The sequence below is a fragment of the Staurois parvus genome, unplaced genomic scaffold (genome assembly GCF_062004578.1).
Source record: "Staurois parvus isolate SC_StPar_1 unplaced genomic scaffold, SC_StPar_1.0 ptg003455l, whole genome shotgun sequence".
NCBI lineage: Eukaryota > Metazoa > Chordata > Amphibia > Anura > Ranidae > Staurois > Staurois parvus.
In genome coordinates, this window is record NW_028321251.1 from 31,597 (window position 1) to 54,082 (window position 22,486).

A 22,486-nucleotide genomic window follows, 5' to 3' on the forward strand; every position below is an offset into this window, starting at 1 on the left:
AATCTGGTGCAGCTGTGCATGGGAGCCAATCAGCTTCTAGCTTCAGCTTGCTCAGTTGCACTCCAGTCACAGCGGGTGTGGCTTGCTATGCGATTTGCCATGCCATGCGAGTTGCACAATCGCATGACAAGTTGCACTCTATTGTCTGCAATTAAAGCGGTCATATGGGCTGTACAGGGGCTAAATGGTTAGCACTCCCGCCTGGCAGTACTCGGGTCATTGGTTCGAATCCCAACCACAGCACCACCTGCCTGGAGTTTGCATGTTCTCCATGTGTCTGTTAGAATACACTGGGGAGGGGGGGGGGGAGGGGAGAGAATACGATGGAGGGTGGCATATGGGGGGGGGGGGGGGGGGAGGGGAGAGAATATGAGCAGCACAGTGGCTAAGGGGTTACTACTTCCACCCGGTAGTATTAAGGTCGTCGGTTTGAATCCCAACCACGGCACCACCTGCCTGGAGTTTGCATGTTCTCTCTGTGCCTGCGTGGGTTTCCGATTTCCTCCCACCCTCCAAAGACATGCTGGTGAATTGGCTCCTGTCTAAGTTGTCCCTAGTATGTGTATGTATGAATGTGAGTTAGGGACCTTAGATTGTATGCTCCTCGGGGGCGGGGACTGATGTGAATGTACAATTTATATGTAAAGCGCGGCGTAAATTGATGGCGCTATACAAGTACCTGAAACAAATATCAATGCGATTCCAACTTGGTCGGAGCTGCACCGATTTCTAAAGTAGTGCACGCGCTACTTCAGGTGCGACGTGCATAGATATCTAGGTAGATGTCTTGCAAGTCGCACCTCAAGTCGGAATGACATCCAACTTTGAAATTGCACGTCTTCACTGGAAGTCGCACGATTTCAGAGCCGGATCGGTGTGAATTCCTCACGCACACGAGACGTTTTTACAGCGGCTGTTTTTGGCTTTTGACATTTTTTTTTCTACAGCCAGTAACCCCCCAGCATGTTATCCTACGTGTCCATACACAACGTATATGGACATTAACATTTTTTGGCTGGAAAAACCCAGGACTAGTGGATTTCTAGAGGAGTTTTTTTAGCTGTAAAAACATGGTAAAACGCGGTAAATCACAGTAAACCAGTATTTTTGGATGTTTTCTTGACCAAAAAAAATTAAATTCTTTTTGGTAAAAAAAACCTCTAAAAAATGCAAACGCGACAAAATGTGGGAAAACTGTAAAAACCGCTGAGAAACTGATGTTTTTAAGCCCCCTCTCGGTGTTCCTGAGTGTAGCTCGGGGTAAAGTTTCAGCACCACAAGCGGTAACCCCCCCGAGCTACACTCGGGAATACACTGCAGCGTTGCTCCGGGATCTCTTCTTCACTTTTCTTGTCCTGCGCTCCCGCGATGTCCCTCCTGCAGTGTCCCCGGCAATGTCCTCCGGCCGATGCCGGTATCTGTCTTCTGGGTTCCGTCCCCTGTGACATCGGGACATACGGGGGACGGAACTGGCGGCAAATTTAAAAATGTCAAAAAGTAACATTCACTAAATACACTAAAATCACATAGTATTCCAAAGCATCAAACCATTTCACATACATATTGTCCCGAGTGCTTTGTCCGGCGCCCTGCCTGCATTTTGAATGTTCTTTCTGCCTGGAAACTGAGAAACGTCCATGGCGTCCAAAAGCGTCCCTTTAGGTCAGACGCGGTTTTAGACCGGCTAGAGAACAGCGATAGTAAATCAGAACCACTTGCAGAATTGAGTGATAATGATTCGTGGGGGAAATTCCTCATCAGACACTGAAAACGATTCTGCGACTTTGCTCAGCGATGTGCGAACTTGGCGCTCTATTTCACATTTCAGTGTTTTTGGTTTGATTATATTATTGAATTACATTTATTATTATTATATTTTTTTTAATGATTATTTATTAAATTATAATTTATGATTTCATGTTTCAAATTTTAAACATCCCCGAGATATTTACTAGACTCTTGTTCGGACAGATTTCAGTGAGTTATTCCTAAAAATTACAGCCCTACAATAAAAAAACGACATATTTCCATGCAAAAAAATGTACCGCTTTGAGCACAGAAATACTGACATAATCAGACCGCTAGGGAGGTTAACGTGACTTTACACATGTCCCTGTGTGCATGGAGACTTTGACAATAAAACCTGGAAGCTGATTGGTTTCTATGCAGAGCTGCACCAGGTTTTCCACTCTCTGGTTTTAGTAAATAACCCCCCAGTAAGTCACTATCATAATACACGATGATGTCCAATCACCAAATACACATCCAATAATTGTTTACCCAACAGAGCTTACAATCTATCAATAAAGGGAAAGTCAGACCCCCCCAGCATCTCATGACTCACCATGCCAGGCCGGGGGTATGGCACTCTACCCTGATAGGACACCCACTGGTAGTTGGGCCCCTCCTTGTGAGCAAAGGGCCCCAGGAAGGCTCTGCGGACGTCATTCATGGTGTAGACGCAAATCGCGGAGCCACGGAACACCGAGCTAAGGAAAGAACGTGGAAAAGAAATTGGTTTTAGGCGACTTCCACATTCAGAGCAATATGCAGCAACTTTGTATCATTTTCCAGTATTCCCATATCATACATTTCCTTTATTATTATTATACAGGATTTATGGCGCCAACAGTTTGCTCAGCACTTTACAATAGAAGGGGAGACAATACAGCAACAATACAGTTCAATACAAGAGGGATAGGAGGTCCTGATCCTGGGAGCTTACAATCTAAGAGACATTGACATTGAATGAAAGGAAAAGCACACTTGACACCCAAAAAGCAAAACATGGTGTGCAAAGTGCAGTAGCCAATAGCAACTAAAGCTGGCCATACGTTTTTTGTTTTTCTTATTTGGCTGACAGAATACCGGAACAGTGGCTGCATCTGATTGGATGCAGCTGCACTTTGGCCGACAATTTTCATAGGAAGTACATAGGGCTGGAGGAGGCTGTCAGGGCCACTAATTAAGAACATTTTGGGCAGTTTATTAAAAAATGACCAAAATTCAAACAGTATATGGCCGGCCCAATGAAATGTAAGATGACAGTTACCAGCCAGTGAGATAATGATCGTTCACCTGGAGGTGGAGAAGAGAGCGTAGATGAGAGGATTCCTTCTGTCTCTGGTCTGCAACAGGAAAACATCACCTACAGAATGGAAAGAGAAGGAGAGAGAAGAGGGGAAAGAGAGGAGACAAGAGATAGAAAGAAGGGGTGACGGAGAGAAGAAGATGGAGAGGGAAAGAAGGAGGAAAAAAAAAAAGAAGAGTGAGAAGAAGAGAGAGAGAGAGAGAGAGGAGAAGAGGACATAAAGGAAAAGAGAAAGAGGAGGAAAAGAGAGAGGAGAGTGAGAAAAAGAGAGAAGAGAAGAAAGAGAAAAGAGAAGCGAGAAAAGAAAATGAGGAGAGAGAGGAGAGGAAAAGAGAAGGAAAAGAGACAGGAGAAGAGAGAGAAAAGAGAAGTGAGAGGAGAGAGAGGAACAGAGGAAAAGAGAAGAAAATAAGAGGAGAGAGGGGAAAGAAAGAAAATGATAGAGGAAAAGAGAAGAGAGAGAGGAAAAGAGAGGAATAAGAAGAAGAGGAGGAAAAAGAGAGAAAAGTGGATAGAGAGGAAATGAGAAGAAAGCAGAAGAGAGGAAAGGGAGGGAGAGAGAGAGAGAAGAAAGAAAGAAAAGAGAGAGAGAGAAGAGTTCAGAAAGGAGAAGAGAGAAGAGAAGAGGGAAAGAGAGAGGAGAGGAGAGTGAGCAAAAGAGAGATGAGAAGACAGAGAAAAGGGAAGTGAGAGAAGAAAAACGAAGAGAGAGAGGAGGAGAAGAAGAAGAGAAAGAGGAGAAGAGAGAGGGAAACAGACAGGAGAGGAGAGAGAAAAGAGAAGTAAGAGGAGAGAGGAAAAAGAGAATAAGAAGAGGAGAGAGGGGAAAGAGAGAAAAGGATAGAGAGGAAAAGAGAGAAAAGAGGAGAGAGAGGAGAAAATGACAGAAAGGAAAAGAGAAAGAAGAGAAGAGGGAAAAGAGAGCGGAGAGAGGAAAAGAGATAAGAGAAGTGAGAGCAGAAAACGAGGAGAGAGAGAGGAGAACAGAGAAGAGAAAAGGAAAAGAGACAGGAGAAGAGAGAGAGAAAAAGAGAAGAGAAAAGGAAAACAGACAGGAGAGGAGAGAGAGAAAAGAAGTGAGAGGAGAGAGAGAAAAAGAGAGAAAAGAGGATGGAGGAAAAGAGAAGAGAGAGAGGAAAAGGAGAGAGAATAAGAAGAGGAGAGAGAGAGGAGAAGAGGACATAAAGAAAAAGAAGAGAAGAGGGAAAAGGAAAAGAGAGAAGAGAAGAAAGAGAAAAGAGAAGCAAGAGAAGAAAACGAGGAGAGAGAGAGGAAAAGAGAGAGGAGAACAGAGAAGGGAAAAGGAAAAGGAGACAGGGGAAGAGAGAGAGAAAAGAGAAGTGAGAGGAGAGGGAGGAAAGAGAAGAGAAGAAGAGGAGAGAAGGGAAAGGGAGAAAAGGATAGAGGAAAAGAGAGAAAGGAGAAGAGAAGAGAGAGGAAAAGAAAGTGAAGAGAAGAGTAAGAAGAAGAAGAAGAGGAGGAAAGAAGAGAGACGTGGATAGAGAGGAAATGAGAAGAGAAGAAAGCAGAATAGAGGAGAGGGAGGGAGAGAGAGGAGAGGAGAGAGGGAGGAGAGAGAGAGAGAGGAGAGAGAGAGAGCGGAGAGGAGAGAGAGCGGAGAGAGAGAGAGAGCGCAGAGGAGAGAGAGAGCGCAGAGGAGAGAGAGAGAGCGCAGAGGAGAGAGAGAGAGCGGAGAGGAGAGAGAGAGAGCGGAGAGGAGAGAGAGAGAGCGGAGAGGAGAGAGAGCGGAGAGAGAGAGAGAGCGCAGAGGAGAGAGAGAGAGAGAGAGAGTGGAGAGGAGAGAGAGAGAGAGAGAGAGTGGAGAGGAGAGAGAGAGCGGAGAGGAGAGAGAGAGAGGAGAGAGAGAGCGGAGAGGAGAGAGAGAGAGGAGAGAGAGAGCGGAGAGGAGAGAGAGAGCGGAGAGGCGAGAGAGAGCGGAGAGGAGAGAGAGAGCGGAGAGGAGAGAGAGAGCGGAGAGGCGAGAGAGAGCGGAGAGGAGAGAGTTATTTTCAGGTCAGACAAGCTCTGCAGGAAAGCTGTTTCAGGTTTTTGTGTCTCAGCGATTCTCTGACATTTTCTGTTAACTTTTGGCTTAAAAATAGAATGAAATAAAAGAGCAGAAATCTGTTTGATCTCCACCTGATCCCAGATGTGACGGACGACTCCTGAGCACATTACTGGCACAGAGCCATGATCCAGCACAGCTGCGTCCAGATGTCTTGTGCTTTTCATCAGCTCACAGGTGTCACCGAGTCGTCTGCCCTGCAGCAAGATGGTGTCATTGAAAGAGAACTCTGGTGAAGGGCCTTTGGGGCCCCTGTAGGCTTTCTTCACTAAAACCCAACAGTGATCCTATCATCTCATATCCCAAACCCAACTCAGAATCTTCTGTACTAACAGCCATATAGATCTATATCTCTCTGTATTTAGGAGGGATCCGCTCTATATCTCTCTATATTCAGGAGGGATCCGCTCTATATCTCTCTATATTCAGGAGGGATCCGCTCTATATCTCTCTATATTCAGGAGGGATCCGCTCTACATCTCTCCATATTTAGGAGGGATCTGCTCTACATCTCTCTATATTCAGGAGGGATCCGCTCTACATCTCTCCATATTTAGGAGGGATCCGCTCTATATCTCTCCATATTCAAGAGGGATCCGCTCTACATCTCTCTATATTCAGGAGGGATCCGCTCTTTATCTCTCTATATTCAGGACGGATCCGCTCTTTATCTCTCTATATTCAGGACGGATCCGCTCTATCTCTCCGTATTCAGGAGGGATCCGCTCTATACCTCTCCATATTAAGGAGGGATCTGCTCTATACCTCTCCGTATTCAGGACGGATCCGCTCTATACCTCTCCGTATTCAGGAGGGATCCGCTCTATACCTCTCCGTATTCAGGAGGGATGCGCTCTATACCTCTCCGTATTCAGGAGGGATCCGCTCTATACCTCTCCGTATTCAGGACGGATCCGCTCTATACCTCTCCGTATTCAGGACGGATCCGCTCTATACCTCTCCGTATTCAGGAGGGATCCGCTCTATACCTCTCCGTATTCAGGAGGGATCCGCTCTATACCTCTCCGTATTCAGGAGGGATCCGCTCTATACCTCTCCGTATTCAGGGGGGATCCGCTCTATACCTCTCCGTATTCAGGAGGGATCCGCTCTATACCTCTCCGTATTCAGGAGGGATCCGCTCTATACCTCTCCGTATTCAGGAGGGATCCGCTCTATACCTCTCCGTATTCAGGCACTCATTTCTCTAGGTCGGTGTCAATACTTACGAAGCTCATCAAAGTAAGTGTCCCCTCCTCCGTCGGTTCCCGGCATGCTGCAGACAAGTCGCGCCTTCAGGAATGTTGTCCATTTATTGACTAAACTGCGCTGACCTCCCACATCATTCTGCAGAGGAGAGAGAATGTCTCCATTATACAAAGGCCAACCGAGAGCTGAGCATGACGAGATCGGGGAGAATCGACCAATCGAATATTATCCTGCAACATCGATATTATTACTAATAGCTACTAACCCCGAACCAGCATTCCTTCTGCTGTGGTCATCATTGAACCCCAAAAATCTCCTACATATTGCAGCTTACCAATCATTACATGTGGCGGCTGCATTCGTTTTCTTCTTTTGTTTAGGGCCAGTTCACACGACATGCGTTTCAGTTGCTTTTTTTTCTGCATCCAAAACGCACAGAAAGTCAGTGATATGGTTGTCAGGGTCATAGTTCACATCAGCGCTCGCAGTTCCAGGTGGAGAAAAAAAAAAGTAGAACAGGCGGCATTTTTCCTGCACAGAACTGTACTGGAACGCGGTAAAACGCATCGGAATGCACATGTCCCTATTTACATTGAACAAAAAGAGAGGGGAAAAAAACGAACTGGAATGTATAAAAAAAACCACACCGGAACGCGTCAAACGCATCAAACACACCACAACGCGTCAAAAATGTGCATGTGGAAAAGCATCCAGAACGCATCAGGACTGCGTTTCTATAGTGTGACCCGACCCTTGGGACCAGTTCACAGTATAGAAATGCAGTACAGATGCGTTTTTGCATGCACTTTTTTTTGCGTTTTTTTGACGTGTTCCAATTCATTATTGATGTGTTTTTGACGCGTTCTAGTGCATTTTTGAGGCGTTCCAATGCATTTTTTATGGATTCTAGTTCATCTTTTCCTCTCAATTTAAATAGGGACATGTGCTTTCCAGTGCATTCCGATGCGTTTATGATGCGTTTTACTGCGTTCCAGTACAGCTCTGTGCAGAAAAAAGGCAGCCTGTTTTACTTTTTTTTTCTGCATCCAGAACGCACCGAAACTGCGAGCGCTGATGTGAACTGCGACACTGACAACCATATAACCTACTTCTGATGCGTTTTTGACGTGTTCCAGTGCAATTTTTCCCCCTCAATTTAAATTGGGACATGTGCATTCCGGTGCATTTTTTGTGCATTTTATCGCGTTCCAGTACAGTTCTGTGCAGAAAAAATGCAGCCCGTTCTACTTTTTTTTCTGCATCCGGAACGCACCGACACTGCAAGCGCTGATGCAAACTATGACATTGACCACCATATAACCTACTTTTGATGCGTTTTTGACGCGTTCCAGTGCATTTTTTATGGATTTTAGTTCGCTTTTCCCCCTCAATTTAAATAGGGACATGTGCATTCCAGTGCATTTGTGGTGCGTTTTTGATGCATTTTACCACGTTCCAGTACAGTTCTGTGCAGAAAATATGCAGCCTGCTCGACTTTTTTTTTCTGCATCAGGAACGCACCGAAACTGCAAGCGCTGATGCTAACTATAACATTGACCACCATATAACCTACTTCTGATGCGTTTTTGACGTGTTCCAGTACGTTTTTTATGGATTCTAGTTCACTTTTCCCCCTCAATTAGGGACATGTGCGTTCCAGTGCATTCCGGTGCGTTTTTGATGTGTTTTACTGCGTTCCAGTACAGTTCTGTGCAGAAAAAAACTTTTTTTTCTGCAACCAAAGCGCACTGGAACTGCAAGCGCTGATGTGAACTACGACACTGACAACCATATCACTTAATTTCTGTGCGTTTTGGATGCAGGAAAAAAGGAACTGAAACGCATGGAGTGTGAATCGGCCCTTAGACTTTTTCACTGTCTGTTTTCACCTGGTGATCTGGCCAGTAACTCTCCTTCTGTATTAGAGCGCCCCCACTCTGGATGAAGGAGCACAGGAAGCACAATGGGAGAGCTGCATTGTCAGTCTGGGGTGAGGGGAGTGGTAGATGGACTAGCAGATTTAAATACACTAACAAATTGGTCTAATACTTATAATCATTTACAGTAACAGTTTTGTTCCTTCTGGGATAAAGGTTTTATGTACATTAATACACGCTGATCCTTGTCAGCACCCCCGCCAGTGGTAAATGGTTTGTCTCATCCCTGTAACTGCAAGAGAGCTTGTTCTTTTGAAAAACAGCCTGACAGGCCAGATCACCGGGTGAAAATAAAGGAAAAGAAAACCTAAAAAAGAAAACCAAGGCAGTCACCGCATCTGAGAACTGGTAAGCTGCAGTAAAATCAACGCATTTGGGTTTAATACTGTCAGTGCCAATATCTCGGTCCAATTACCCGACAAATCTGCCCGATCCGGGCGTACGACTGTTTGACGCCTCCGAGCCCCTCGACGGGCGTCTCCCGGAAGAAGAAGTAGATTTTATCGTCGTCTTGGTTCTCACTTTCCGGGATCCAGAAAACTTTCACGAACTTCGGCTCTGAGACACAAAATACGAAAAATATTCTCAAACTTTACTCTGCGGTAACAATTCCATATCCGGTGGTGGAATCTGGTACAGCTGTGCATGGGAGCCAATCAGATTCCAGGTTTCAGCCCTTATTCACACTGATGCAACTTGCCATGTGATTTGACCGTTCAAGTCACATGACAAGTCGCATCCAATGATTGGCGTTCTACAGTTTCAGCAAATCCCCCCCATAGTGTCTGCTGATGGATTCTGCCGATCATCATGTGGTCAGAGAGGTCACAGGGGCCCCTCCGGTCACATTGGACTTTGTACAGATTTAGGAAAGATTTGTAACAATGCAGATTGCCAGGCGATTTAATCGTTCAAGTCACATGACAAGTCGCATCCAATGATTGGCGTTCTACAGTTTCAGCAAATCCCGCCCCCCCCGTAGTGTCTTCTGATGGGTTCTGCCAATCATCATGTGGTCAAAGAGATCGCAGGGGCCCCTCCGGTCACATTGGACTTTGTACAGATTTAGTAAAGATTTGTAACGATGCAACTTGCTGTGCGATTTGCCTGTTCAAGTCACATGATAAATCGCATCCAATGATTGGCAATGGAACCATTCTAATCAGTGCACTGCACTACTTTTGCCAGTTGCGGGTGCAATTTGTGGACATCTGTGCGACTTCATGCACAGATGTCTATGCAAGTCACACCCGAAATCCGCAAAAAGTAGTGCAGTGCACCGATTAGAATGGTACCACTGCCAATCACTGAATGCAACTTGCCATGCAATTTGATCAAGTCGCATGACAAGTCGCATCCAATGATTGGTGCTCTCCAATTTCAGCAAAAACCGCCCTGTAGTGTCTGCTGATGGGTTCTGCCGATCATCATGCGGTCAGGGAGATCACAGGGGCCCCTCCGGTCACATTGGACTTTGTACAGATTTAGAAAAGATTTGTAACGATGCAACTTACCGTGCGATTTAACTGTTCAAGTCACATGACAAGTCGCATCCAATGATTGGCGCTTTCCAGTTTCAGTAAATATCCCCCATAGTGTCTGCTGACGGATTCTGCCGATCAACATGTGGTCAGGGAGATCGCAGGGGCCCCTCCGGTCACATTGGACTTTGTACAGATTTAGGAAAGATTTGTAATGGTAAACGGAATCCGGGCTGAAGAGTTTTTGCCGCCAGGAATCAGACGGTGTGTATCATTCCCGGGTGGGCGGGTGGGCAATGAAAGATGAATTATGATTGGCTGCCCGCTGTTGCGTTTTCCTTTGTCCCAATTATTCTACAGTCTGCGACCTTTCTAATACATGCGACTATTTATAGCTGCCCTGGAGTTAATGGCCAACTATTAGAAAGCATCAATCACTCATCTCCAGACAGCAGACGGCCGCTCCCCAGATATCTCCCACGAGGGCAAATAAGGTGTCTGCGATCATTGCCAGTCCATGGCGGCGCGGAGCCGCCTCTACCGCCATGATCAGTGCCAGCTGCCAGTATCACAGCCGCCTCTCCAGTATTCCAGCGCCCCCGGCCAGTGTCAGCCCTTTAAAGCTGAACTAGGTATCTTCGCTGCATACTCACATTGGTCCAGCTTGGCACGATGTACGATGCATATTTCAGAACTGCCGGGGAAGCTGACAATCACAGTAGTAGTCAGCGCTACTACATTGATAGTCGATATCTTCCTGCTTAGGTTCTATGCAAGCAGCATTCCCTCTGCACACTGACCATGGGGGGGGGGGGGTGAGGGGCAGGCATTCATTCGGTACCACCACCGTTCATAGAGCACGTAATTTTTTTTTAAATACAATGAATACAAGCCATTCTCTGATTGGATGAGGTGGGGTGGTGATGTCACAGTCTCCACCTCATCCAATCAGAGAAACCCTAGTGTACACCTAAAAAACCCACCAGGCGTTCTGTGAATGGCGGTAGTGCCAAATGAGTGACGTACTGTGCTTGGTGTGCAGAGGGGAAGCTGCTTATGCAGGATCCAGCTATAACTGTAGTGGCGTCAACTACTGCAATGATTGTCTGCTTCCCCATTGGCCTCTGGTATATTATTATTATTAGAGGTACTTATATAGCGCCATCATATAGTGCCATGGCAACACCCGCTAGCGTCCTTAACGATCAGTGAATAGCTGGTTGTTAGGGAGCCAGCACCCGCCAGAGTCCTTAACGACCAGTGAATAGCTGGTTGTTAGGGAGCCGACACCTGCCAGTGTCCCTAACAACCAGCCAATCACTGGTTGTCAAGGACACTGGCAGGTTCCAGCTTTGCAATTCACTGGTAATTAAGAATGCCGGCACCTGGTGGCGTCCTTAACAACCAGCTATTCACCGCATATCTGCTGCATTAAATTTGAACCAGACGCATTTAAAAGGCGCTATGCACAATTTATATTTGTTTTAAAGCACAGCAGCATGAATCCAGCCTTGGAATTGCCACCAAAATGCACCTTCGATTTTAAGTGAATGGAGACGTACCAGAAACACACAGGGGTGTGTTTTTCAGTACATTTTTGGGGGGTCACGGTCACATGACAATTTTTTTTACAAAAACGTTGGTTAAGGAGTCAGCACCTTCTGAGGTCTGTAACAACCTGCGAATAGTGGAGCCAGCACCCACCAGCATCCTTAATGACCAGTGAATAGCTGGTTGTTAGGGAGCCGGCACCCACCAGTGTCCTTAACGACCAGTAAATAGTTGGTTGTTAGGGAGCCGGCACCCACCAGCGTCCTTAACAACCAAACACTGGTTGTCAAGAACACTGGCAGGTGCTGGCTCTGCAGTTCACTGGTAATTAAGGATGCTGGCACGTGCTGGTGTTCCCAACACCCGGCTATTCCTCACATATGCGCTGCGTTAAATTTGAACATAATGCATTTAAAATGCCCTGTGCATATTTTTTATTTGTTTTTAAGCGCAGCAGCGTGAAACCAGCCTTAGAATTGCCACCAGAACAGGGAAAATATTCCAATAGAGGGACCTCTTCCAGGGACCGCTGTCTAAGAGGGGATTTCCCTAATGTTGGAAATTCCTGTTGAGTCAACAAGACAGGAAGTGAAGGGAAATCTCCCCAATGAGTCACCTGACATAACAGAAAATGGCAGGGCGTTTACCCACTCCCTACTTTAAACGGCTTTAGATATTCAAGTGCTCCCTCCTAGTTTCCAGCAGCTCCCTGATCCCAGTGCTCCCTATGTTATGAATGAACACAGTGACTGATTGGTACCGATCACTAATTGTGTTTATTCAGGAAAGGAAGGGGCTGGTTAATGTGGCATATTTATCGGATCCCTCCCCCACTCTCCATCCTGAAGGATCCTATTGTGTGCTTGCAGCTGCTGGTGAGAAGGAAAGGAGGACAGCCGGCAGCACTGGGGGTGTGGGGGCGTACAGGGGGGCCTGGTGCACAGGGAGGGTGATGAGTGTACCGGGGGCAATTACTGGAACCGATCCCCTGTATGACTGTCTCTGCAGCAGCTGAAAGCCAGCGGGAGGGAGAGGAGAAGCCGGATTTCAGCTGCTGCAGAGAGAGTCATACAGGGGATCAGTTCCAGAGATTTCCCCACCCGTCTTGATTACCGTCTCTCTGCCCACATCAATGCCCCCCTGCTGCCCTGGGCCCCCGTACAGGAGGACTGGTGGTACCGCCTTATCCAAGACCCTGCCTACATCACAGGGAAATAGGCCAGCAGATGGCGCTGGACCCAGGAACTGACCATTCAGCCAGCGGGAATCGTGCTGCTCAGTGCGCAGGGGCGGGCGCCGTCCCAGGCTGCGGAAGATGGTGAAGTCCCGTCCCATGAGGTCTGTGGCGACTCCGGAGTAGAGTTCATCTCCTGGGAAGGGAGAGGTGCATATAATTACACGGGGTGCAGCAGGAGGAGACATAATGGGGGGGGGTATATGAAATGAGGGGACCTTTCCATCGGACATCCAACCCCGAGCAGGAGAAGCTTCTTCTATAAATCTTACAATTTCACATATATATGTAGACTGCACTGTCCATTGTTACCCAGAATTACAAGGCACTCCCCAGCTCCTCCCCCTTCCTTCTCCAAGCTAGCAGATTGGCTGTGGACTGCACTGTCCCCTTATAACAAGGATGGCAAGACACGCCCCTGCTCCTTCCCCTCCAATCACCACGCTAACTTACTGGCTGTAGACTGCACTGTCCACTGTTACCTGGGATGGCAAGGCACGCCCCTGCTCCTCCCCCCTCCAATCACCACACTAACGTACTGGCTGTAGACTGCACTGTCCACTGTTACCCGGGATGGCAAGACATGCCCGTGCTCCTCCCCCCTCCAATCACCACGCTAACAGATTGGCTGTGGACTGCACTGTCCCCTTATAACAAGGATGGCAAGACACGCCCCTGCTCCTCCCCCTCCAATCACCACGCTAACGTACTGGCTGTAGACTGCACTGTCCACTGTTACCCGGGATGGCAAGACACACCCCTGCTCCTCCCATCTCCAAGCTAACAGACTTTCTGTAGCCTGCACTGTCCACCAGAAGTTCAGGGAAGCAGCACTGAGAGAGCAGGAGCCAGCAGCATTGAAAGCTGTAAACTGCAAGTCCTGGTATATGAATTTTACCTCTGTGGGGAGATTGGGGGGGAGTTGTGCAGAAAATGTCTACTCACCAATAAGCGTTGAAGCCGCTGCATGCTTGGGGTCGTATGGACAGCGTCCTTTCCCATCCTCCAGCCTCGCCATGTCCAGCCTAAACACCGTGTCCTGGAAAACACACGCGATGCCGTACAGCTTTCTGCAGCAAAACGCAAACATCCCACCGCGTCCAACTGTCCGTGCACGCAAGGTGTGCCTTAGTGGCCTCTCAGGTGTCTTGCAAGGCCACTCCGGCACGCCTTAAGTGCTGCGGTCAGTTCTCACGTCACACAGCAAAAGGCAGCGTCCTGAAACAACGCATCACACAGGCGGCATCCGAGGGTCTCCTGGCACGCCATTTCCAGCAACGACACACAATGCCACTCATACAAAGCAGTAAGCGGTGAGGATGTGTAGAGTGTCCCCTCCCCCCCTTCTTACGTCCGTGCGTTGTCCCACGTGCAGGTAGCCGCAGGTGGGGTGGAAGGCTCCGGTGCCGCAGGTGAACAGGTGAGTGCGATTGTACAGCTGAAGGATCTTCACATAATTCATACATTCCACCTGCAGGGGGGAAAATACTTGTGTGAGCGGCAATGTCACGACTTGCACAATTTATCGGCTTCTTCCCGGCAGGTCCTACGCACCCCCCCCACCCTCCATCCTGGGGGGGGATTTACTGACAGCTCCCGTCCTGCTGGAATTTACTAAGCCAGCTCTACCCTGAACTCTCCGCTCTGCAGATCACCAATTCCAATCTCAGCGAATAACCGACAAAACGATCGCCCAACCGCTGCCAGCCCCATAGCAGCCGCCATGACAGCGCCATCTAGGCTCCTGCAATGGTCTCCACATCCACTGGGGCAATTTTTTCACGCACATGTAAAAAAAAATAAATTTAAAAATCTACATTTTTTGCTAGAAATTACTTACCCCCCCCCCCCCTCAAAAAGTATATATTTTCTGAAAGCAGAGGCCCCGGAGATTAAAATGGCGGCAGTTACATCTTTTCTAATTTTTAACAAAACGCAGATTTAGGACTTGTTCACACTTGACTTCTTCCCAAGCGCCCCTGTAGCGTTTCACAGGCTTTGTATGGGCGTTTTACGGGTGTTGAAAACACTCCCCAGACACCCTGTGCGCGGTTGTGAGGCATTTTAGAAGCGTTAAAATCGCACCACAAATGCCTGTAATGAACTCAATGGTATTAACGCCCCGCAAACGCCCGCCAGGCGTCACCATAGACTTGAATGGGAGGCGTTGAAAGGCTTCAACTCCTGACTCCACACAAGGCGTCAATTTTGATGCGGCGCTAATGTGTCATTGGGCACCATTGTTGGTGTCATTGGGAGGAATTGTGCCCCATCATGGTGTCATTGGAAAGAATGTACCCCGTCGCTGGTGTTATTGGGCCCCATTGTTTGTGTCATTGGGAGGAACTGTGCCCCATCATTGGTTTCATTGGGAGGATAAGTGCCCCATCATTGGTGTCATTGGGAGGATAAGTGTCCCATCATTGGTGTCATTGGGAGGAATTGTGCCCCATCATTGGTATCACTGGGCCCCATTGTTGGTGTCATTGGGAGGAATTGTGCCCTATCAGTGATGTCAATGGGAGGAATTGTGCCCCATCTCTGGTGTCATTGAAAAGAATATGCCCCATCTTGTGTTATTGGACCCAATTGTTTGTGTCATCGGGAGGAACTGTGCCCCATCATTGGTGTCATTGGGAGGAATTGTGTCCCATCGTTGGTATCATTGGGCACCATTGTTGGTGTCAATGCGAGGAATTTTGCTCCATCACTGGTGTCGTTGGAAAGAATGTGCCCTGTCTCTGGTGTTATTGAGCCCCATTGTTTGTGTCATTGGTGTCATTGGGCACCAATGATGGTGTCATTGGGAGGAATTGTGCCCTATCATGGTGTTATTGGAAAGAATGTGCCCCATCTCTGGTGTTATTGGGCCCCATTGTTTGTGTCATTGGGAGGAATTGTCTCCCATCATTGGTATCATTGGGCACCAATGATGGTGTCATTGGGAGGAATTGTGCCCTATCATGGTGTCATTGGAAAGAATGTGCCCCATCTCTGGTGTTATTGGGCCCCATTGTTTGTGTCATTGGGAGGAACTGTGCCCCATCATTGGTGTCAGTAGGAGGATTAGTGCCACATCATTGGTGTCAGTGGGAGGAATAGTGCCCCATCATTGGTGTCAGTGGGAGGAATAGTGCCCCATCATTGGTGTCAGTGGGAGGAATAGTGCCCTATCATTGGTGTCAGTGGGAGGAATAGTGCCCCATGATTGGTATCAGTGGGGAGGAATAGTGCCCCATCATTGGTGTCAGTGGGAGGAATAGTGCCCCATCATTGGTGTCAGTGGGAGGAATAGTGCCCCATCATTGGTGTCAGTGGGAGGAATAGTGCCCCATCATTGGTGTCAGTGGGAGGAATAGTGCCCCATCATTGGTGTCAGTGGGAGGAATAGTGCCCCATCATTGGTATCAGTGGGAGGAATAGTGCCCCATCATTGGTGTCAGTGGGAGGAATAGTGCCCCGTCATTGGTGTCAGAGGGAGGAAGAGTGCCCCGTCATTGGTATCAGTGGGAGGAATAGTGCCCCATCATTGGTGTCAGTGGGAGGAATAGTGCCCCGTCATTGGTGTCAGAGGGAGGAAGAGTGCCCCGTCATTGGTATCAGTGGGAGGAATAGTGACCTATCATTGGTATCAGTGGGAGGAATAGTGTCCCATCATTGGTGTCAGAGGGAGGAAGAGTGCCCCGTCATTGGTGTCAGTGGGAGGAATAGTGCCCCATCATTGGTGTCAGAGGGAGGAATAGTGCCCCATCATTGGTTTCAGTGAATGAAGTAGTGCTCCATGGGCCAGATAAAAACAAGCAAAAGGCCACATTTGGCCCCCGGGCCGCAGTTTGGAGACCCCTGGCTTAGAGGGAAGTGATGGTGATCGCGCATTACTCTCGCTCTGACATGGCGGCGATACCTCACATTTTGCTGGAACACACATGCTCGCCGAGTGTTTGACTAGGGATGTATATGGGGGTGGGGGTGCTTTAAATATTTTTTTTTCATTATTTTTAACTTCTTTTATATAATTTATTATTTTTTACACTTTTTTTAAATTTAGCTTAACAAGCCCCCTGTGTGATAGTATCGGGCAGGTGACAGGTCCTCTTTATGGAGACATCAGGGGTCTAATAGACGACCCCCCCAATGTCTCCCCTACCCTGTAATGCAGCTAATCAAGCACAGATTGTACTTGATGATCCGCATCCTCTGCTTCAGAAGCCAAGGATTTGCAGCTGTGATCCCGGGAGCGATGGAACGCCGGTCCCTTCTGGGTGCGTCAGTCCCACGAGGACCGCTCGGGGAATAGATGTTCCCGGACCACCTCCTATGGGAGCCATTTGGCACAGCGTGGGGGAGGGGCATACCTTCAGAACCAATGCAGCCGTCAGATCGAAAACTGGTAGAAATGTTCGCTTTTGCGTGGTTAATACCGCTTTGGTCCGTTTTCTTTTTTTTTTTAAACTGTTGACCTGATTGGTTGCTCCGGTCTTTGCTCTGAGACCCCCCTGCAGTGTGCTGGCCATAGTGCCCCCGGGTGGGCTGTGACCTGTGGAAGTATGTGGGGGGTGGGGGGGTGATGACGTTGTATGGCTCTATAGATATGGAGGAATCCCATAGACGCAATGAAGGAGAGGAATGTATATACGCATGTGATAACGCAGATTCATCGAATTCCTGCTCAGCCCCCCCCCATCTCCTCCCCCACACAGCTTCAATCATACCTCCATATCAGCCCCCCCCCCCTCCCCTCCCCCACACAGCTACAGTCATACCTCCATATCAGCCCACCGCTGGAGAAAATGACTTACCACTCACACAGGAGTATACAGTCAGGTCCATAAATATTGGGACATGGACACAATTCTAACATTTTTGGCTCTATACACCACCACAATGGATTTGAAATGAAACGAACAAGATGTGCTTTAACTGCAGACTGTCAGCTTTAATTTGAGGGTATTTACATCCAAATCAGGTGAACGGTGTAGGAATTACAACAGTTTGCATATGTGCCTCCTACTTGTTAAGGGACCAAAAGTACTGGGACAATTGGCTTCTCAGCTGTTCCATGGCCAGGTGTGTGTTATTCCCTCATTATCCCAATTACAATGAGCAGATAAAAGGTCCAGAGTTCATTTCAAGTGTGCTATTTGCATTTGGAATCTGTTGCTGTCAACTCTCGAGATGAGATCCAAAGAGCTGTCACTATCAGTGAAGCAAGCCATCATTAGGCTGAAAAAACAAAACAAACCCATCAGAGAGATAGCAAAAACATTAGGCGTGGCCAAAACAACTGTTTGGAACATTCTTAAAAAGAAGGAACGCACCGGTGAGCTCAGCAACACCAAAAGACCCGGAAGACCACGGAAAACAACTGTGGTGGATGACCGAAGAATTCTTTCCCTGGTGAAGAAAACACCCTTCACAACAGTTGGCCAGATCAAGAACACTCTCCAGGAGGTAGGTGTATGTGTGTCAAAGTCACCAATCAAGAGAAGACTTCACCAGAGTGAATACAGAGGGTTCACCACAAGATGGAAACCATTGGTGAGCCTCAAAAACAGGAAGGCCAGATTAGAGTTTGCCAAACGACATCTAAAAAAGCCTTCACAGTTCTGGAACAACATCCTATGGACAGATGAGACCGACATCAACTTGTACCAGAGTGATGGGAAGAGAAGAGGATGGAGAAGGAACTGCTCATGATCCTAAGCATACCACCTCATCAGTGAAGCATGGTGGTGGTAGTGTCATGGCGTGGGCATGTATGGCTGCCAATGGAACTGCTTCTCTTGTATTTATTGATGATGTGACTGCTGACAGAAGCAGCCGGATGAATTGTGAAGTGTTTCGGGAATATTATCGGCTCATATTCAGCCAAATGCTTCACAACTCATTGGACGCTTCACAGTGCAGATGGACAATGACCCAAAGCAGACTGCAAAAGCAGCCAAAGAGTTTTTTAAGGGAAAGAAGTGGAATGTTCTGCAATGGCCAAGTCAATCACCTGACCTGAATCCGATTGAGCATTTCACTTGCTGAAGACAAAACTGAAGGGAAAATGCCCCAAGAACAAGCAGGAACTGAAGACAGTTGCAGTAGAGGCCTGGCAGAGCATCACCAGGGATGAAACCCAGCGTCTGGTGATGTCTATGCGTTCCACACTTCAGGCTGTAATTGACTGCAAAGGATTTGCAACCAAGTATTAAAAAGTGAAAGTTTGATTTATGATTATTATTCTGTCCCAGTACTTTTGGTCCCTTAACAAGTGGGAGGCACATATGCAAACTGTTGTAATTCCTACACCGTTCACCTGATTTGGATGTAAATACCCTCAAATTAAAGCTGACATCTTGTTCCTTTCATTTTAAAACCATTGTGGTGGTGTATAGAGCCAAAAATGTTAGAATTGTGTCCATGTCCCAATATTTATGGACCTGACTGTATGTCATTACAGTGTTTGACTGTGGGGGAGGGGACATTAGAGTGTAAGCTCCTCTGTTACAGAGACTGATGGGACCGGTTCAGTGATCTCTGTACAGCTCTGCGGTATATGTCACAGCTACAGTGAAGGAAATGCGTATTTGCTCCCCTGCTGATGTTGAATGTTCGCCCCTCACACAGAAATGATCGGTCTAACAATGGAATGTTCGGTGTAACACTGAGAGACAGAATACAACAACAAATTCAGCAGAAATGCGTCTAACAAATGATGACTGATCTGCATGTTCATGAGGGAAAGAAGGATTTGATCCCCTATCATTCAGCAGGATTTCTGGCTCCCAGGTGTCTTTCATACAGGTAACAAGCTGAGATTAGAAGCAGTCTCTTAAAGGGAGTGCTGCTAATCTCATTGTGTTACCTGTATAAAAGACACCTGTCCACAGGAGCCATCAAACCATCAGATTCCAAACTCTCCACCATGGCAAAGACCAAAGAGCTGTCCAAGGATGTCAGGGACAAGATGGTAGACCTACACAAGGCTGGACTGGGCTACCAAACTATGGCCAAGCAGCTTGGTGAGAAGGTGACAACAGTTGGTGCAATCATTCACAAATGGAAGAAACACAAAACAAGTGTCAGTCTCCCTAGGTCTGGTGCACCATGCAAGATCTCACCTCGTGGAGTGTCAATGATCATGAGAACAGTGAGGAATCATCCCAGAACTACACGTGAGGATCTTGTCAATGATCTCCAGGCAGCTGGGACCACAGTCACCAAGAGAACAATTGGTAACACACTACGCCGACAAGGACTGAAATCCTGCAGTGCCCGCAAGGTCCCTCTGACAAGAAAGCACATGTCCAGGCCCGTCTGAAGTCTGCCACTGAATATCTGAATGATGCAGAGGAGGACTGGTGGGAAGTGTTGTGGTCAGATGAGACCACAATCGAGGTCTTTGGCATCAACTCAACTGGCCGTGTTTGGAGGAGGAGGAATGCTGCCTATGACCCCAATAACACCATCCCAACTGTGAAACATGGTGGTGGAAACATTCTGCTTTGGGGGTGTTTTTCTGCTAAGGGGACAGGACAACTGCACCGCATCAAAGGGACGATGGACGGGGCAATGTACCCTCAAATCTTGGATGAGAACCTTCTTCCCTCAGCCAGGACATTGAAAATGGGTGGTGGATGGGTGTTCCAGCATGACAATGACCCAAAACACACGGCCAAGGCAACAAAGGAGCGGCTCAAGAAGAAGCACATTAAGGTCCTGGAGTGGCCTAGCCAGTCTCCACACCTTAATCCGATTGAAAATCTGTGGAGGGAGCTGAAAGTTCGAGTTGCCAAACGTCAGCCACCAAACCTTAATGACTTGGAGAGGATCTGCCAAGAGGAGTGGGCCAAAATCCCTCCTGAGATGTGTGCGAACCTGGGGGCCAACTCCAGGAAATGTCTGACCTCTGTGATTACCAACAAGGGATTTGCCGCCAAGTACTAAGTCATGTTTTGTGAAGGGGATCAAATCCTTCTTTCCCTCATGAACATGCAGATCCGTCATCATTTGTTAGAAGCATTTCTGCTGAATTTGTTGTTGAATTCTGTCTCTCAGTGTTACACCGAACATTCCATTGTTAGACCGATCATTTCTGTGTGAGGGGCGAACATTCCATTGTTAGACCGATCATTTCTGTGTGAGGGGCGAACATTCAGCATCAGCCGGGGAGCAAATACACATTTCCTTCACTGTATATAAATGTATAATAATAATAGTGTGTGACTGTGGGGGAGGGGACATTAGAGTGTAAGCTCCTCTGGTACAGAGACTGATGGGACTGGCTGAGTGTTCTCTGTACAGCGCTGCGGTATATGTCAGAGCTATATACATGTATAATAATAGTGTGTGACAACAGATTTTGCTGTGAATCTGAGCCCCGGGGAGATTTCCAGGGACGGATCTCGGTCTTGGGGGGACTGTCACGGTCAGCTGTCACTTGGGCGTCTCTCTTTCTTTCCATCGCCCGCACCTTTATTTATTCTACACAGATTTCCTCCTACTTCACAGTGACCTTTGACCCGGGATACTGGGACTCAGCATGCAGAAAGTAAACATGGAATCTGTTGCAAAGCAGGCTGGGAGCCCAGGGGCAGCGATGGGTGCGACGGTGTCACCTGGCACACGTGACCCGCTTTGGAGTCCCGCGGATGCGTCACTGGCACCAGATAATAAACAAAGTCACCAATAGATCCATTTCCGATGATGTTGGTCATGCGGGGTGACGTGTCCGTGGTCACCCCAGTGAATGGGGACCCATCGTTACAATTCACATTAATCGATGTGTTATTTTGCCTAGGCAAAAGTCACATGGTCCCTTCTACCAGGAGCCTTGTGGATGTTTAATATCATTAAAGGCTGCAAGGAGTCTAGAGTTTGCAATCAGACAGAACCTGTCCGGTGGGCTTGTATTGGGATAAGAGGAACATTAATGACTGGACGTGGATCTCTCGTTTGTACCATCAGATTGATCTAGCAGCTAAGCCCGCCCTCTGTATACAAAAGCCCCGCCCATTACGCTGTAACCAATAAATGGCCCCCCCGTAGGTCCTCTGTACTCACATTGATGTCTTTTCCTGCCCAGTTGCATTCTTCCCGCCATTCCACAAGTGCCGGCCAGTGAATCTGGTTGGAGGAGAACAGAAGAGATGATTATTTCCAGTGGAGAAGTCTTATCTTGGCTAGTTATACAGATATGATTTTATTGCATGTCCTTATCTGCTTCTGTGCTGTAGATATTGAGACAGATCAATACAGGGAGCCAGGGCTGCTGTTAGAAACCATGGGGGCCCCATACAGCCAAACTGACAGGGCCCCCCCAAACCACAGGACCCCTTACAGCCAACCTGACAGCCCCCCCCCCCAAACCACAGGGCCCCTTACAGCCAACCTGACAGGCCCCCCAAAACCACAGGATCCCATACAGCCAACCTGACAGGCCCCCCTCAAATCACAGGGCCCCATACAGCCAACCTGACAGGCCCCCCAAACCACAGGGCCCCATACAGCCAACCTAACAGCCCCCCCCAAACCACAGGGCCCCATACAGCCAACCTAACAGCCCCCCCAAACCACAGGGCCCCATACAGCCAACCAGACAGGGCCCCCCCCAAACCACAGGGCCCCATACAGCCAACCTAACAGGGCCACCCCAAACCACAGGGTGGGACTAAGGAACGTTGCTCAGCGGTGGCTAGGGGGTGGGACTAAGGAACATTGCTCAGCGGTGGCTAGGGGGTGGGACTAAGGAACGTTGCTCAGCGGTGGCTAGGGGGTGGGACTAAGGAACGTTGCTCAGTGGCGGGTAGGGGGTGGGACTAAGGAACGTTGCTCAGCGGCGGGTAGGGGGTGGGACTAAGGAACGTTGCTCAGTGGTGGTAGGGGGTGGGACTAAGGAACGTTGCTCAGCGGCGGGTAGGGGGTGGGACT

General features: G+C 48.1%; 1 protein-coding gene across 1 annotated transcript in view; it reads right to left on the bottom strand.

The window, feature by feature from the left end:
* Window positions 1–21,677, bottom strand: part of LOC149428164 (semaphorin-3B-like) — a 33,563-nt gene extending 11,886 nt beyond the window's left edge. The window contains exons 1-8 of the mRNA XM_089667643.1: window positions 21,620–21,677; window positions 13,920–14,039; window positions 13,514–13,607; window positions 12,585–12,704; window positions 8,718–8,860; window positions 6,386–6,503; window positions 3,079–3,148; window positions 2,345–2,489 (exon numbers count right to left, since the gene is read on the bottom strand). Coding sequence (XP_089523769.1) covers window positions 2,345–2,489; window positions 3,079–3,148; window positions 6,386–6,503; window positions 8,718–8,860; window positions 12,585–12,704; window positions 13,514–13,607; window positions 13,920–14,030 — 801 coding nt within the window. The 5' untranslated portion in view covers window positions 14,031–14,039; window positions 21,620–21,677. The remainder of the gene's footprint in view (window positions 1–2,344; window positions 2,490–3,078; window positions 3,149–6,385; window positions 6,504–8,717; window positions 8,861–12,584; window positions 12,705–13,513; window positions 13,608–13,919; window positions 14,040–21,619) is intronic.
* Between the last annotated feature and the right edge of the window lie 809 nt (window positions 21,678–22,486).